Source organism: Mustela nivalis (genome assembly GCF_964662115.1).
Source record: "Mustela nivalis genome assembly, chromosome: 14".
Lineage (NCBI taxonomy): Eukaryota > Metazoa > Chordata > Mammalia > Carnivora > Mustelidae > Mustela > Mustela nivalis.
Genome location: NC_139033.1, coordinates 83,057,325 through 83,075,474, shown reverse-complemented (window position 1 = coordinate 83,075,474; position 18,150 = coordinate 83,057,325). Strand labels below are relative to the sequence as shown.

Genomic DNA, 18,150 nt, shown 5'->3' with positions numbered 1-18,150 from the left:
CATGATATGACTTCATTGAGATTTATTTTGTGACCTTACAGATGATCTATCCTGGAGAATGATCCAAAAAAAAGATTGTGTATTCTGTGGTCATTGTGCGAAGTGTTCTGTGTATATATCTAGTAGGTGCATTGGTTTACAGCATCATTCAAGTTCTCTACTTCCTTCATAGTCTTCTATCTTGTTTCATTCATTATTGAGAATGGAGTATTGAATTCATCAACTATTATTATTGATACTTTTATCATATTTATTTGCTAAGTTGTATTAAATCCAGTTGATTTTTTTAAACATTTATATATTTATATATTTATTTGAGAGAGAGAATGTGTGAATGCAAATGCACATGAGTGGAGGGGGTGAGGAGGAGAAAATCTCAAGCAGACTTTGCACTGAGGGCGGAGCCTGATTCAGGGCTCAACTCACAACCCTGAGATCATGACCTGAGCCGAAACCAAGAGTGGGATGCTTAACTGACTGAGCGACCCAAGAGCCCCCAGTCGATTTTTTTTTAAGTCAGCTCTATGTCCAACGTGGGGCTCAAACTCACGATCCTGAGATCAAGATTTGCTTGCTCTACCAACTGAGCCAGCAGGGTGCCCTTAATTGTATTTAACTTTCAGTTTTTAAACTCTTTTTGGAATCTGGGGGGACCCGAGACCACCACCCTCCCCCACACCATACATATCCTGTGCTTACTCCAACTGTCCAGGCTCAGAAGCCATGGTGGTTGTTATAGTACTTTATTCAGCAAAGAAATGAGGTTGTTTTTAACACCTCCTCTAAGGAAGGAAGCTCAAAAGGGCTGAGCCAGCCGGGCCCTGCAGGATGGGCTGCTTCTACTTGAACTTCTGCAGCAACTCGCAGATCTTCTCCTTGACCATTGGATCCAGTGTTGAACAGTCCCACTCTGCCAACTTCATCAGCCGGTCATGGGCCTCCCAGAAGAGGCCAGAGCCAATAGCCAGCTCCACCCTCATGCGCCACTCAGCTATCTTGGAGCTACAGAGGAAGACGTTATACTGGCTTCCCATGGGCTATAGACAAACGAAGAGGAAGGAGTGGTCAACTGGGAAGAGGAGGGCGAGGGGGGTGACCAACCCCACCTGGGTCCCCTCACAGCCTCAGGGTGTCTCCCCATCAGCCTCCCACAAAGAGTGAGTCTGTGACCCACCCAACCCCCAGGCCTTGGCAAGAGATCAGATGCTATGTGATAGACATGGGGTGAGCATTGGAAGATTGGAATCTCCAGGGTTCTTGGCCACTGGTCTTGCTCCAAGGCTCCTGACTCCCTCTCTGAGGTGACACCTGGCCCAGATGTTTCCCACCTCTCCAGCATGAAACTTTCGATGGGTCCTGCCTTCTTCCAGGAAATCCCTTGTTCTCAGATGAGGGTGGGAAGAATTCAGGGTTTTTTCCTCTACATTGAGCCTGTCTCTGCAATCAGGCACAGGGCCTGGAATGGGAGACGTGGCAGGCAGTCTAAGCAGCATGCACCCAAGAAACTTGGGGGCCCCAAAATGGAGTGGGTGCTCATGAAATGTAAGGGGTAGGATGTGAAATGTAGGGGACCGTGCCACCTGGGACAGAAAAACTGAAGTGGTTTTTCCTGGTGATGGTCTGCTCTGCACCCTGACCAGGGACTAAAGGAGATACGAGGCATACTGGCCAGAGATTATGTGGGTCTCTCAAGACATTAGCCAGGGTCTAAATTGGCCATCCTGCACACTAGCTAGGTCAGAACTGGCCATCCTCCCCTGCAGGTAGAGACCACATAAATGCCCCACACCCAGGTATGTTATGCCCTCCAAATGCACAGTGGGTGCCCCTCAGACCAGAGCCGTGGGAGTTGCTTTGTATAGCTGTAAGTCTGGGGCTCTAGGAAAGAAGCACTCGGCCGGAAGGATGCTTTGGAGGCCTCTGTACACATTCTGGAGAGTCCACGGAAAGAGAAGCCATCCAGGATTCTGGCTGACTCACAGAGATGCTGTATTCTTCTCTCTGTCCTGGGCCCACCCTCCAGCCCCTCCCCATGCTGAAAAATCATTGTGAAGCATGGATAATCGTGGTCCTCCTTGGTTCAAAATCTGTACTTCCTGTCACCCCTGGGTGGAATCCAGGCACCCCAGCCCTGGCTCCCACAGTCCTCCATGTCTCCTCCTTTACCAGCTTATCCTCAAGCTATGGCCCCAGTGGTTACGGAGGAGTCTCACCTGTGCCCAGGCTCTGTGCCCCCATCAACCCCACTTCGCACCTGCATCATCTCCACCAGGGCCACCAGGTCAGCCAGTGAGATGTGGTCCCCGGTGATGAACATCTTGTCCTGCAGAAACTTCTCCTCAAAGAGCTGCATGCTGTTCTTCACCTCGGCCAGCATCTGCTCTGTCTTCTCGGCTGGAACCTCCTCGCCTGTGATCATTGGAATCAGCATCTGGCCAGGGTGGGGGAGGGGAGGGAAGAGGAGGCTGCCCTCTAGTTCCCATCTGACCCTCTGGGATTCAGCCTCCTTGTCTGCTGGAGAAATGTTGGGCAGAACCAAGGGCATAAAGTAGGTTCACCTCTTTTAGTAGCTCTGGTTGGTAGAGGGCCATTGTTCAGGGGGATTTCGAGATCCCAGCAGGAAGTAATCCTGTGATTGGTTAGGGATGTCCGTCACAGGCATGAGATAAGAAGTAAGGGTACATATATGGGCTATTGGTCATGTTCATATTTGGTGGTCCCTATGGGCCCTTGGACTCTGGGGTTTTCTCATTCAGAAGGAAATTTCTGGAATCCTATCCCAACTTGAGTAATGTCAACCCCTCCTGGGTGCCCTTCCCTTTGTTTTTACAAGACTTTTTCATACCCAGTGGTTCATTCCATACTCCCATCAGCTCTGTAAGGCAAGCAGGAGAGGGAGCCAAGGAAATGAGGCTCAGGAAGGCGAAGGGAGACTTGCTTGAATTCACTGGTGGTCAGCCCTAGCATTGGTCCCACTCACCTTGATCCAGAGGATCTTGGTCATGGGCAGCTGAATGGCAGTGTGCTGCCAGGCCATGAACTCATCTACGCGGGCACGTGTGTGCAGGTCTGGTGGGTACCAGTGCGAGGGTGTGCTGTACTTGCGGCACAGGTAGAAAAGGATGGCCACACTGTAGAAAGGGAAAGCCAGGGGCACTGCTCTTGCCTTCCCCAATCCCATTACACCCACCACCCAGTGCGATGCAGCCAGAGGTGGGCTGTAGGCACGGACATTCTCCTAGGGGAAGAATAAGCCCCAATGGTGCCAAGAAATGCATTCAGTCCACCAGTCAGTGTGTGCTAGAGGAAGGCCAGCAGGGTGAATGGATGTTCACCATTCATTGGAGAAGGGAGATCTCAATGGAGAACGACATGTACGGGAATTCAGGGGTAAGAGGTAGCAATTTGGAGAAAAGGAAAAAGTGTGACCAGAGAAGGATGGGGAGAGTGGTCAGAGACAGGAAGGCCACCCAGGGAGACCCCCGGAGCTGTAAGAGGATATGGACTTGATCCTCAAGGTTATGTAAGCAGGAGGGTGAGAAAATACACCTTGAACTTTAGAAAGCTCCCTCTGTCCTACAACTCAATAGCAAGAAAACAAATAAACCAACCAAAAAAGGGCAAAGAGCTGAGGAGACATTTTTCCAGAAAAGATCTCCACATGGCCAACAGACACATGAAAAGATGCTCTATGCCAATCATCAGCAGGGAAATGCAAGACAAAACCACCAGGAGATATCACCTCAGGCCCATGATAATGGCTGCCATAAAAAGGACAAAAAATAACATGTGTTGGCAAGGCTGTGGAGAAAAAGGAATCCTTCTGCATTGTTGGTGGGAATGCAAACTGGTGCAGCCGTTGTGGAAAACAATATGGAAGGTCCTAAATAGAACTACGGTATAATCCAACAACTCCATTTCTGGATATTTATCTGAAGGAAACAGAAACACTGTAAGAAAAAGATATCTGCACCCCCACGTTCACTGTGGCATTATTTAGAAGAACCAAGACACAGAAACAACCTAAGTGTCTATTGATGAATGAATGCATGGAGAATGTGTGGTGTAAATATACAATGGGATGTTATTCGCCCATAGAAAAGGAGGAAATCCTGCCATCTGTGACAACATGGATGGAACTTAAGGGGTTATGCTAAGTGAAATAGGTCACACAGAGAAAAACACAATGCGAGCTCATTTATATGTAGAATCTAAAAAAAAACAAGCAAAAACAAAGCCATAAATACAGAGAACACATTGGTGTGGGGTACGGGGGATGAAATGGATGGAGGGAGTCAAAAGGTTCAGACTTGCAGCTATAAAATAAATCACAGGGATGTAATTGTGACCCAAGTTAATAATACTGTATTGTAGGGGCGCCTGGGTGGCTCAGTCGTTAAGCATCTGCTTAACATCCGGCTCAGGTCTGAATCCCAGCGTCCTGGATGGAGCCCCATATTGGGCTCCCTGCTCCGGAGCCTGCTTCTCCCTCTCCAACTCCCCCTGCTTGTGTTCCCTCTCTCGCTGTGTCTCTCTGTCAAATAAATAAAATCTTTACAAAAATAATAATAATACTGTATTGTATATTTGAAGGGTGCTGAGAGAGTAGATCTTAAAATTTCTTACCACAAGGGGAAAAAATCTACAACTCTGTCTGGTGATGGACATCAACTACAACTTTCCGCGGTGATCATTTCACAATAGATTCATATATCGAGTCATGATGTTGTACACCTGAAACTAATAATATGCTATATGGTAATTATATCTCAAAAGAAAGAAAGAGACGCCTGGGTGGCTCAGTCGTTAAGCGTCTGCCTCCAGCTCAGGTCATGATCCCAGGGTCCTGGGATTGAGCCGCATCAGGCTCCTGGCTCTGTGGAGAGCCTGCTTCTCCCTCTCCCACTCCCTCTCTCATTGCTTGTGTTCCCTCTCTCGCTGTGTCTCTATCAAATAAGTAAAATCTTAAAAAAAAAAAAAAGAAAGAAAGAAAGAAAGAGAGAAAGAAAGAAAAGATCACTCTGGTACTGGGTGGAGGGGTTCTGAGGTGGGCAGAGACCACAGGGGTCTGGGGAGGGTACAGACTGGAGGCACCATTTGGAGGGGGTGGTCTTACTCTTGGCTGATGGGGGGCAGGAAGGGAGGAACACAGGGTGGACAAAGGCATTTGAGGTATTTAGGACCTCTGGGGCCCTAGCGAGTCCTGAGCCAGAGTGTCTGATGATATCAAAGTCCAAGGAGCTGCCCCACCCACCTTGTTCGCCCCTCAACACCCACCACCTGTGCAGAGTCAGCAGATGAGAAAGGAGCAGAGATGGGTGGGGGGAGAGGGAGGGAAGGAAGAGCCTGGGAGGGAGAAGGGAGGCCCCAGAGGACCAACTCTATAAGAAGGGACGGAAATCCTAAATCATCTCAGCTGATCTCACAATAACCCTGTAAGGTGGGTACCAGCAGGCTTACATTTGAGGAAACTGAGGCTCAGAGATAGAACAAACTTGCCAAAGACACACAGACCATGAGTGACAGGATTGGGGTTTGACCCAAGCAGTCGGGCCCTGAGCCTCAGCCCAAGCCCGGCCACTGTTCTTGACTACCTGGCATAGTGTGTGACCTTGGCCAGGCAGGCCAGAGGGGTGGGGAGATGGACAGTCAGGTGGGGAGGAGAATGAATTGGCAGTGGAGACAAGAGGATGGTCTCTCCCGAGGGACAGGCAAAGGCTTGCCTCACTGGCCCAAAGTCCCTCCCTATTTTGTGACCTCTGGAAATACCACCCTTGGGGGCCAATCCTGGGTTACGACTGTTCTGGGCAGACCTGTCAGTGATGGCTCCCAGTCCTGACTGGTTCCTCCCAGGGTGTCTGTAGCCTGTGCCACTCTGCCCGAGCCCACAGTCCCCGGTGACACACTCTGAGTCTCTATCCTGCACCTTGAGGCTAGGGCCCTCGTGCTCGTTCTTAACATCAGCCTTCCTGGCTTCCCCACTGGGAACACCAAGGCCAAGTGGGGCCCACCACCGGCATATTCTTGAACTCTTCTTGCGGAGACCAGAGTTTGCTGTGCCTGAAGGAGCCTCATCTCTTGGGGAGCAGACCCCCGGCTGTTATCAAAGTCCCTGGGATGACCCTGGAGTGGGTGCCTGGCCTTGTCTACCTAGCACCCTCTCACCAACTCCTCTCACAGGGACCTGCTCTGTCATCTTTAATCCAGAGATTGGGGGGTACTAGCATTCAGGGGTCCCAGTGCCCTGGACCACCACAGGCAAGACTGTGGCTCCGAGCAGGCCCATGCATGTCCTTCCCTGGGAACATCAGATAACCTGAGAAGGTGGGGCTGGTCCTTTCCCAGACAGACGGACAGGGAGATGGTCAGGGGAGATTCTGCCCATCTGGGCTAGGCCCTTGTTCCCCTGGCTGGAGGGGCAGGGAGGTGAGGAACAGTGAGGAAGTCCAGCCACCAGCAGACCTGAATCGGGGCAGCACAGGTAGGGGCCGAGTCTTGGTCTCCCTAGTTCCAGAGGGTGGAGTCACCACCCTAACAGACCCAAGGAGCTGAGCAAGGAGCCAACAAGGATGATTTTCAAGCCTTAAAATGTAAAACAATTTACCCTGCTAGGTTTCAGATTTGCTTGGGATGCATGAAATTTTTATTTTCCCTTCCTATTTCTCTGTTAGGGAATGGGAATATCCACCCTGGGATGTCCCCCACATTTTTTTCTATTGTTATTTTTAAAATTTCTTTATTTGACAGAGACATAGCACAAGTAGACAGAGTGACAGGCAGAGGGAAAAGAAGAAGCACAACTGAGCAGGGAGCCTGATGCAGGGCTCGATTCCAGGACCCTGGGATCATGACCTGAGCCAAAGGCAGCCGCTTAACTGACTGAGCCACCCAGGCACCCTTTTATTGTTATTTTTAAGTAATGTCTATAGTACCCAATGTAGGGATTATACTCAAGACCCTGAAATCAAGTGTCTTATGCTCCACCGACTGAGCCAGCCAGGCACTCCTCCCCATTGTATTTTAGAAGCAGGACAGCTTGTCACCTGGTTTCCCAGGTTCACAGAGAGCAAAACTAGGCCGCAGGATGAATCAACCCCTGTATCTCACCCATCCCTGATTTGGATAATGTGGACGTGGCATTTTGGGCTAAGAGTTGACACCAGAGTAATTAAGACTTCTGGAGATGTTGGGATGAGGTGACTATATTTTGCACATAGTAAGGATATGAATTTGGGGGGCTCAGGGGACACACTGTTATGGGTTGAATTGTGTTCCCCAAAGATGTGTGGAAATCTTAACACCCAGGATCTCAGAATGTAGCTTGATTTGGAAACTGGGTCTTTACAGAGGAAATTAAATTAAAATGAGATCCTGGAGGGGTGCCTGTCTAGCTCAGTTGAAGACCGAGTGACTCTTGGCCTCAGGATTGTGAGTTCAAGCCCCACAGTGGTTGTAGAGATTACTTAAAAATATAAAAGTAAAAATAAAATGAGGTCTTAGAGTAGACTCTAAGCCCATATGACTCGTGTTTTTACAAAATGGGGAAATCTGGACACAGAGACACACACAGGTGGAAGGCAAGATGGCGGTCTCCCAGCCAGGAATGCCTGAGGCTACCAGAGCTAAGACACAGGCCTTCAACAAAGCTTCCCCAACTCCCCAACATGGCCCTACTAGCACCTCAATTTTCACTTCTAATGTCCGGAACTGTAAAAAAAAAAAAAAAGAAAGAAAGAAAACAAATACAATTTCCATTGTGCTAAGTCATTCAGTCAGTGGTAATTTGTGACAGCAGCCCTAGGAAAATAACCAGGCCCTGGGCCCCACCTCCCCTACCCCCCGCCAGATCCTGTGTCCACTTGGAAGATGTACTTTAAACTTACGACACCACCTCAGAAGCAGTCAACCCAGAATCTTACCAAACTTCTACTTCCAATGACCAGTTTACAGGAAATGAAAGGAAGGGAAAACCATGTAAACATGACACCTTGAGAATGTGATCAGCAAAACTCAGACTGTGGGAAACTCCACAGGACAAAGAACTCAGTTTCTTCAACCACGACAAAAATGTAAAGGCAAGAGGTGCCTGGCAGGCTCAGTTGGTTAAGTGTCTGCCTTCAGCTCCAGTCATGATCTCAGAGTCCTGGGATCAAGACCCGCATCAGGCACCCTGCTCAGACTTAAAAAAAAAATGCAAAGGCAAAAACGTGGGTCATGGAGGGGGCTGTAGATGAAAAGGGACCCAGGAGGCACATCTCCAGCTACAATATGTGGCAGCTTTTTCTGAGCCAGATTCAAATGCACAAGCTACAAAGAAACTCTCTGTGAGATAATCAGAGACTTTCGAATAAAAATAGGATATTAGTTAAAAGCCAGGGATTATTATTAATTTTACAAGGTGCCATCATGGTATTGATGCTTTTTTCTTTTTTTTTTAAGATGTATTTATTTGAGACAGAACGTGCGTACACGTGCGAGAAGGGGGACAGAGGGAAAGGGAGAGAGAGAATCCTAAGCAGGCTCCATACCCAGCACAGAGCTCAAGGTAGGGCTCAGTCTCACAACCTTGAGACCATGACCTGAGCTGAAACCAAGAGGCAGACACTTAACTGAGCCACCCAAACACCCTCTAAATCTCTCTCTCTCTTTTTTTTTTCAAGAGCCCTTATCTCTTAAAAGTATACTCCTAAACATTTATGGATGAAATGTTGGGGTGGTTGGCAGGCAGGGGAATAGAAGGGGTTACAGGTGATGAAAAAATGGGCTCCCCGAGTGGACCACTGTTGGAATGGGGTGATGGGTATCATACTGAGGTTGCTATACTCCTCATTACTTGGTACTCATTCTCCCTTGGTGTACATATAAAATTGTTCACAGTCGATAAAAAATAAGCACTAGCAGGTCAGCTCTGCATGGATCTCTGGGAGGAGCAGAGACAGATGGTGGGGTACGGGCCCCAAAAAGGTAAAGACTTACCTTTCAGATAAGACAAATTTTCCATCTTTGAGGCTGGGTAGCTTCTTCAAGGGGTTGATTGCTATGTATTCCTTGCTGTGGTGGTGACCTGAGAGGGGCAGGTAAGGTAAAGGTCTGAGGGCACCGGGACCCCAGGGAAGAGAGAACCAGATCTCCCAGAGGAAGAAATTCTCTCTAGAAGGGGAAGCAAACCCAGAGGAGTACCATGGCTCACTTCAGGTCAAAGGGCAAGTCAGGGGCTGAACATAGATTAGGATCAAGTCTCCTGCCGGATCCCAGGTTCAGTGACCAGGATCACCCGTTGGCTTACAGAAATTGGGGACCTCCAGCCCCACTCCCAACTCTGGGCCTGAAGCCACAGCTCAGAAAACAGAAGAAGACCTAGGAGCCTGGATCCCACCCTCTACAGCCCCCTCTAAAAGGGTCAGGGCAGCCAGGAGCCCCGGGCCCCAGCATACAGCTGGAATCCAAAAGGGAGCCTCTCATAGGCAATCAATCTCTGAGGAGTTTTGTTTTGTTGTTGTGTTTTGGCATTTTTTTCAAGGTCATTACTTTGTTTTTAAACATTTTTAAAATTTAAATTCAATTAATTAACATATAATGTATTATTAGTTTCAGAGGTAAAGGTCAGTGTTTCATCAGTCTTATGTAATACACAGTGATGTTACATCATGCCCTCCCAGTTATCCCATCCCCCTATCCCCTCCCCTCCAGCAACACTCAGTTTGTTTCCTATGATTAAGAATCTGTTATGGTGGGGGCGCCTGGGTGGCTCAGTGGGTTAAGCAGCTGCCTTCGGCTCAGGTCATGATCTCAGGGTCCGGGGATCGAGTCCCGCATCAGGCTCTCTGCTCAGCAGGGAGCCTGCTTCCTCCTCTCTCTCTCTGCCTACTTGTGATCTCTCTCTGTCAAATAAATAAAATAAAATCTTTAAAAAAAAAAAAAAGAATCTGTTATGGTGGGACGCCTGGGTGGCTCAGTTGGTTAAGCAGCTGCCTTCGGCTCAGGTCATGATCCCAGGGTCCTGGGATCGAGTCCCACATCGGGCTCCTTGCTTGGCAGGGAGCCTGCTTCTCTCTCTGCCTCTGCCTGCATCTTTGTCTGCCTGTGCTCACTCTCTCTCCCTCTGTCTCTGGCAAAAAAAAAAAATCTTTTTTTTTTTTTTTTAAAGATTTTATTTATTTATTTAACAGACAGAGATCACAAGTAGGCAGAGAGGCAGGCAGAGAGAGAGAGGAGGAAGCAGGCTTCCCGCTGAGCAGAGAGCCCAATGTGGGGCTCGATCCCAGGATCCGGGGATCATGACCTGAGCCGAAGGCAGAGGCTTTAACCGACTGAGCCACCCAGGCGCCCCAATAAATAAAATCTTAAAAAAAAAAAAAAGGGGATCTGTTATGGTTTGTCTCCCTCTCTGATTTCATCTTGTTTCATTTTTCCCTCCCTTCCCCTATGATCCTCCATTTTGTTTCTTAAAGTCCACATATGAGTGAGATCATATAATTGTCTTTCTCTGACTGACTTATTTCGCTAAGCTTAATACCCTCTAGTTCCAGCCATGCCATTGTAAACAGCAAGATATCATCTTTTTGATGGCTGAGAAGTATTCCAGTGTATGTGTGTGTGTGTGTGTGTGTGTGTGTGTGTACCACATCTCCTTTATCCATTCATCTACCAATGGACATCTGGGCTCTTCCTATAGTTTGACTCTTGTGCACATTGCTGCTATAAACATCGGGGTGCAGGTGCCTCTTCGGATCATGACATTTATATCTTCAGAGTAAATAGCTAGTAGTGCAATTGCTGGGTCGTAGGATAGCTCTATTTTTAACTTTTTGAGGAACCTTGTTTTGTTTTTTGTTTTGCTTTGTTTTAAGTACATTCTGCTCCAGGCGCCTGAGTGACTCAGTCATTAAGTGTCTGCCTTAGGCTGAGGTCATGATCCCAAGGTCCTGGGATTGAGTCCTCCATTGGGCCCTCTGCCCGGCAGGGAGTCTGCCTCTCCCTCTTTCTCTGCCCTTCCCCCCATGCTCTTGGTCTTTTGCGTGCTCATTCTCTCCCAAATAAATAAAATCTTAAAAAAAAAAAAAAAAAAAAGGTAAGCTTTGCTCAACATGGACTTGAACTCAGGTTTTTTTTATTGTTTTTTTTTTTTTTCTTTTCCTTTTTTTTTAAAGTAAGCTCTCTGCTCAACATGAGCCTGAACTCACAACTCCAGGCTCAAAAGTCCACACACTCTACCAACTGAGCCAGCCAGGCATCCCAATCTATCTGGAGTTTTAACCCTTCCACAGCTGGCTGCCTGTGGCTGGAAACACTTGTAGGGCTCGATTCACACCTCATTTCAGAGCGCCTGGTCTCCTCTGTGTTCTAGAGACTTCTGCCTCGGCAACCTGAGCTTTTAAGAATGCCTTCTGTGCTTGGAATAGTGTTGGAGACCAGCGCCCTGTGTACCACTCAAGGTCTGTGTCACCGTGAGCAGGGAGGATAGGTGTGAGCTGAAGCAGGAGGCTTGACTCAGATTTGAATGACCACACACTTTGGCAGCCTTTGCCAACTGGTCAGAGGTGCTGCAGCTAACAAGAGGCTACCCTCCCACAAGGAAAAGCCAAGGGCACTGGATGGGATACTGGGGGACACTCAGCAGCTCTGTCTTCCCCTTTTACCTTAGAAGAGCCTGTTGGTCACAGCAGGGGAGAAAGTGAGGGAGAATGGACAGCCTACAATTCCCTTGGGAAACGTTTCTTCCCCTGGGGATTCTGATGGGTGGAGTATCCTCTGTGTCTCAGCTTAGAGACACCCTAACCTTGTGCCTGCTGCCCCTCAGGGTCAGACATATACCCTGCAGCAGGGGGTGCCTACCTTTTAGCAGATCCACAAACTGGAAGTCGAAGGGGATGCTATTTTTCCTAGCAAAGATATAGACAGCACGGCAAGATGCTGACAGCAGGTCCAGATAGAGCTCTAGGCCCATGCTGAACCATACAGTGGACACCCCCACCAGCCACAGCTACCAGGCTCTGAACCTGAGCCTATATGTAGCCTGAGTCCTTGGCCTTGGCCCTGTACCCTTCAGTCGTCTCCAACTCAGGCCCATTACCCCGTGTTCTGGAACTTATTGTTTCACTTGGTGTTGTCATGAGGCCAGGAATCCCGGAATTCTCACAGCAGCAAGGATTCTGGGGAAACTCAGGGGCAGACTAGGAAGAGGTCCCCCACTCAGGGGCAGAAGGCGGGGGCCACCTGCAGCCCTGCCCTTCCCTCCCCTCTCGGTGCATGTGTGTGTGTGTGGCCCATTTCTGAGAAGGACTTACACTTGGGAATTCTCAGTGTTAGAACTTCATTGCAGAACACGACCCAAGGGGTTCTGTAGAGTCCAGAATGAGAACAGGGCAATGAGAATGAACCATGGAGGGTTTCAGAAGCATGCTCGGGGGTATGCGTAGGTCAGTCTAGCCTGAACTGCAGTTAGAAAAGTGTGGGGAGGAAAAGAAACAGGAGCCTGGCAAAAAGTCAGGGCCCCAGGGACAATGTCACAGGAGTATCAGGGGTCAACCAGCCAGGCAGAGCAGCCCAGAAACTTCAGGCCTGGCTTGGGACTGGCAGTGGCCACCTGGCAACTCAAGAAGGTAACTGAACCCAGATGGAGAGGCCTGAGTATTGTCACTTGAGGCTGCGTCATCATGGGACATCTCTTGTCCCTCTAGATTCTGCTCATAAGAGGGGAGACCCCACCTTCTAAGGCCGAGTGAGGCTAGAGACAAGTGGAGGGCACACGGCATGTTTATTGTGGGCAGGAGAGAGCAGGGTTCCGGGCCTGGCCACTCCCCTCTCAGCTGAGCCGCTCCAGCAGTCTCTGCACCAGCTCCTGGGCCAGCTTGGGGTCCCGCTGGGCATCTCGGGGGTCCCGAGGCTGCAGCACAAGTCTGTGGGCATCCTGGACAAGCTCAGGACCCAGAGCAGCCTCCACTCGGGCTCGCCACGCCGCCAGTCGGGGCCAGTCTTGGAAAATGTCACAGCCGACAGCAGTGGGCTGGGGAGACAAGGGGACTCAGCGCTGGGCCCAGAGTCCACCCACCCCCACCCCAGAAGGCAAGCAGGCAAGCACCTGCATTAGCTCCGTGAATGCCATCAAATCTGCCAGGGAGAGCTGCTCAGTGGCCAGGAAGGGCTTGGTGGCCAGGACCTCCTGATCCAAGTGCCTCAGAGCTGGCTTCAGCTTCCCCAACAGCCGGTCTAGCCGCACGCGGTCCACGGGCTGCCCCGAGAAATGGGGCAGGAGGGACTGGGCAGGGGAGAATCAAGGTGGTTCAAACATCCTCGGCCACCTGGCTACCCCTCCTGGCCCCCATCCATCAGTTATACCCCCCACCCACCATGGGCACTGTATCCAGAAGGATTCTGAGGTGTCATTCAGACTCCAGGGATGGAGTGCTGTGACAGATTACAGATGTCTACCTGGGACAGGGGATGAGAGGCTATATATAGGCCAACGGGTTCTTTCCAGCATGGGGGCGTTATGGGGGGTCTCTCCAGCTCCCACCCAAGCCTGCACACTAGGGCAGGGAGTCTCACCTTACACAGGTAGACGTTGGTGGCTGGCAGCTGGACGGCGGTGTGCTGCCATGCCAGGTACTCGTCCACACGCGCGCGGGCCTGCAGCTCCGTGGGGTACCAGTGGGCCGCCACCTGGTACTTGCGGTTCAGGTATAAGAGGATGGCCACGCTACAAACAAGGGGCGTCGGAGATTTCCCCAGCCCTCAGCACTGGGCAGCAAACAGGATGATCTGGCTGGATCTCTCTCCCAATGCCACCTCCAGGGGAGGATGCCCCGATTCTCACATCCCCAGCAACGGTCATCGTCTCCCCACCAAACTTCTCCATTCCTCAAGTGCTTCCCCAGGGGCCCACATTTCCAACTCCTCTCCCTTCTAGGAGCCCTCTGCCTCCAGGCCCCGCTCTCTGGCGTCAGAGTCTTACTGAGCAGGAGGCAGGCAGACCTGCCGTGGACGGCCTGCCCGAGGGGTCTCCCAGGTCCCTCCCAGGCCAGTGCTCCCCAGAACCCCTTTCTTTTTTTTTTTTTTTTAAGATTTATTTGTTTATTTATTTATTTATTTATTTGACAGAGACATCACAAGTAGGCAGAGAGGCAGGCAGAGAGAGAGAGAGAGAGAGAGAGAGAGAGAGAAGCAGGCTCCCTGCTGAGCAGAGAGCCTGACGCGGGACTCGATCCCAGGACCCCGAGATCATGACCTGAGCCGAAGGCAGCGGCTTAACCCACTGAGCCACCCAGGCGCCCAGAACCCCTTTCTTGATCCCCTCTGGGCTCCTAGTACTTGGGGGCCAGTTTCTATTCTCAGGCAAATCCTGGGGGAGGGTCACATTACTTGCCCATTTTACAGAGGAGACACAGGAGACATGAAGTTCTGTGACCTGTCCGCGGCAGAGAGCAAGGACGTAGGGAACTGGGATTCAGAGCCCAGTGCCGATCTGGGGCTGCCTGCCTTCCGGCTCCTGGGACTGAGAGGCCGGGTTTGGGACATTCGGGGAGGGCTGACCTCAAGCTCCGATCTTCCTCAGCTGGCTCCAGGCGGTCCAGGCTTGACTGAGTGACCTATGCCCCTTTTTCCCAGGCGGAAGCTACCAGCTTTTGCCCCAAAGCAGTCCCCTAGTCCAGCCCTTGCCTGCAAGCTGGGTGAGCCAAAAGTTGGGTGGGGGGAGACTACACCAGTTTGGAAAAATCTCCCAGCGAGGGGTCATCAGCTTTCTGCCTTCCTCCCTCCACCTTCCCCAGCCCAGAAGACTCCTCAGGCCTCAGGACCCCCAGGACCCCATTACCTCTCCGCCAGCAGGAAATCCCCATCTTTGAGGGCAGGTACCTTCCCCAGGGGGTTTACCTTCAGGAATTCAGGCTTTAGGTGCTCCCCTGAGGGGTGGAGAGGATGAGTAGTTCATCAAGTTCTTGCCCCTGGACAACCCCTCCATGGAGCCCAGCCTAGTCAGGACTCACCCCGTCCTAGCTCCACAGGCCGCAGCTCAAAGGGAATGCCATTCTTCCGGGCAAATATGTAGATGGCACGGCAGGGGGGCGAGTAGAGGTCCAGGAACAGCTCCAGGGGCATGGCTGTGCCTCCCACTGTCTTCACCTTCCCTCCACTCAGTTCGGCCTCTGAGGGTTTGTTTGGTCCCTCCAAAACGGGGCCTGAAGAAATAGGTTCCCCTCCCTGAAACCTACTTCCTCTGAAGTACTTGCTGGGCGCCCCGCCAAGCCTCCACACCTCCTGGCCTCTGTGGAATGGTGGCAGGGTGGGCTATTGGAGACTGGTCGCTGGTTTTCCACAGCAGGGTCCCCAGCCTGGCCCTTCTCCTTCCCAGGGTGTTAGAAAAGTTTGGACAACCCCACAGCCATTTCTTCCCTCTGGCTGGGCCACCCCCTTATCTCGGCTTCCTGGCAGCCAGGGCAGCTTTCACAATCCTAGCTGAGGTGGGAGGCTCCCTGGCAGCAGACACACATGATTGGTCTTTAAGGCCTTTTGTGTCTTTCTTCGCACAGGCTCCTGGGCTTCACACACACACACACAGAGTCACACACACACACACACACACACAGAGTCACACACACACACACACAGAGTCTCACACACACACACACACAGTCACACACACACACACAGTCACACACACACAGTCACGCACTCACAGACAGATTCACACACAGTCACAAATTCACACAGTCACACACAGTCCCCCCCCACAGACTCACATGCACACAGACTCTCACACACAGAGTCACGCACTCACAAATATACACACAGTCACACACACATAAACAATCACACACTCTCACACAATCACACATAGTAACATACACAATCACTTCACACACACACACGCAGTCATGTATTCACAAACACAGATTCACACGCAGTCACAAACTCACAGTCACACAGAGTCCCACACACAAAGTCACACCCTGACACACACACAGACTCACACACTCACACACACACACAGAGACACCCACAGTCACACAAAGTCACACACTCACAAACAGATTTATATAGTCACACACTCACACATACATAGTCACATACTCTCACACAATCACACAGTCACACACACGTACACACATTCACACACAAGTCACATGCTCTCACACAGTCACACAGAGTCTCTCTGTCTCTCTGTCTCTGTCTCTCTGTCTCTCACACACACACACACACACACACACACACACGCACGCACTCATATGACCCCACCCCCACCCCCAGCCCAGTCCTCTCCTCTCTCCAGTCTGAGTAACTGTTCTGACATGCTGACTTGGTAAAGACATCTCTATTTATATATTTATTTATTTGTGAGAGAGCGAGCGAGCGAGCGAGCATGTGAGCACACAAGTGGGGAAAGGGCCACAGGGAAAGAGTATCCAAGCAGACTCCTGCTGAGCTCAAAGGCCCAACTCGGGCCTCTATCCCACCACCCATGAGAGCAGGATCCAAGCCAAAACCAAGAGTCGGACGTTTAACCAACTGCACCACCCAGGCACCTCAAGGCATCCCTCTCCTTACCATCCTTCTCTGGAGCCCCCCACCTCAGGTGCAGCTCCCCCACCCCCTGAGGCTCTGGCCAGCCCCCTGGAGTCTTCCCTCCTCCTTACCCAGACCCGATCCCTCCAACTCCACCAGCTTCCTAACCAGCCCCTCTACCTCCACCAAAGGCACCTCTGTCCTAATCCACAGGGATTTCTCGAGTCCCTGTCAGATCCCACGCTCCCCTACGCAACTCCCTCCCACAGCCCAAGTGCCCTCAGCCAGGTTGCATCCCCCCCCCCGCCCCCGCCAGAGTAGCCATGTTCCCAGCCTTGAGCATTTTTTTCCCTTCCTCCTGGACTGTCCTGTACACTTCTTTTCTGTCAGAACCCAAGTTTTCGGTCAGAACCCCAGTCTTGAGATGCTGAGGGGTGAGCTCTGGGGCAGCACCTCTATGAGCCATGGGTAGGTTGGGAGCTGGGGCCTAGCATCCACGCTGGCCCATGCTGGTGTGCTGGGTCATGGAGCAGGTGACAGCTGGAACAGCCCCCTGGGGAATGACCCAGGGCCTCCCAGGAAGGTATCCCCACCCCATTCTGGAATCTTGGAACGTTAGAGCTACTTCCTGACTTTCTTGACCCAGGCAAGGCAACTGTAATGTTCCCCACCGGTTTTATAGGAACTGAAGTCCGCCAGGCAGGACTGTTAGGGACAAAGTCCACCGTCCACAAACACAAGTACTTGTAGGACATGTGACTTGGGGAGGGCTGTCCCCACCCTTGGTTTCAAGGACAGTTCATGATTCAGCCCAGCCAGTGAAGACCCTGAATTCCTGGGCCACTCTGATTGGATCAGGCAGGGTCCGGGTTTGTGGCAGGACTTTCTGGGAAGGAGGGACAGGGAACAGGCACAAAGCTGACTCCTGCTGAGGCCCATGGTCCTTCCCAAGGAAAATGTCTGGAAGCCATCAGCTGCAGAAGGAGCACAGCTGGCTCAGACTCTTCCCCAGTGGAGAGGGAGAACCAGGGCTGGGCAGCCCCAGGAGCCTGCCTGTCCACAGCCAGCCATTCTGGAGCCCAGACAGGAGGGAGCGAAGCCACACAGGCCCAGCCAGGCTGTCGATGGGAGGCTGAGCTCAGACCCAACATGCCCAGAGCCGTCAGGGAGTCCAATATCCGAGATCTGTAACCCAACCCTACGCCGAGAATCCCAGCTGGCTTTACCATATTGAACAAGAGCCCCAGCCATGTGGTACAGGGAAGAATGCGAGAAGCGTGACAAAGAGAGGAACCTGGAAGCAAGATGGGGAGATGGAGAGAGGGACAAGGGCAGCTAGGAACTCTTCCCTTTGTTCATTTACTCATTCATTCACCCAGCCAACGGGGAGTGAGACTCAGACACAGACAAAAAGCAGTGGAGGGAGAATAGGCTGGGGTCCACCGGAGGGATTAAAAGCCGGTGCCAGGACCTTGGGGATGGGGCTGTGGGCCCCAACATAGCCCCCACCCCCCGGAAAGTCCCCATTCGCTCCCTCTGAGCCATTCCCACCAACCTCAGAAGCCTGCAGGCCTCTGGTAGAAGAATTCTCTGCTATTGAATGATTCCCCTTTATGCTGTCCTCCACCCAGCTCTCCACACCCCACTCCA

The 18,150-nt window shown here is 51.3% G+C and overlaps 2 protein-coding genes across 2 annotated transcripts; both read right to left on the bottom strand.

Moving 5' to 3' along the window:
* Nucleotides 1–727: 727 nt before the first annotated feature.
* Nucleotides 728–12,091, bottom strand: LOC309847461 (glutathione S-transferase theta-4). The gene is made up of 5 exons (XM_082697764.1): nucleotides 11,836–12,091; nucleotides 8,977–9,064; nucleotides 2,981–3,131; nucleotides 2,255–2,431; nucleotides 728–1,037 (listed from the first exon to the last, which is right to left on the bottom strand). Exons 1-5 carry the CDS (start codon nucleotides 11,945–11,947, stop codon nucleotides 840–842), a joined length of 726 nt encoding a protein of 241 aa, XP_082553890.1. The 5' UTR covers nucleotides 11,948–12,091; the 3' UTR covers nucleotides 728–839.
* Nucleotides 12,092–12,738: 647 nt separating this feature from the next.
* LOC309847460 (glutathione S-transferase theta-1-like) lies at nucleotides 12,739–15,487 on the bottom strand. Its single transcript, XM_082697763.1, has 5 exons — nucleotides 14,985–15,487; nucleotides 14,813–14,900; nucleotides 13,549–13,699; nucleotides 13,082–13,258; nucleotides 12,739–13,006 (listed from the first exon to the last, which is right to left on the bottom strand). The coding sequence occupies exons 1-5, from the start codon at nucleotides 15,094–15,096 to the stop codon at nucleotides 12,806–12,808; spliced, it is 729 nt and encodes a 242-aa protein (XP_082553889.1). The 5' UTR covers nucleotides 15,097–15,487; the 3' UTR covers nucleotides 12,739–12,805.
* Between the last annotated feature and the right edge of the window lie 2,663 nt (nucleotides 15,488–18,150).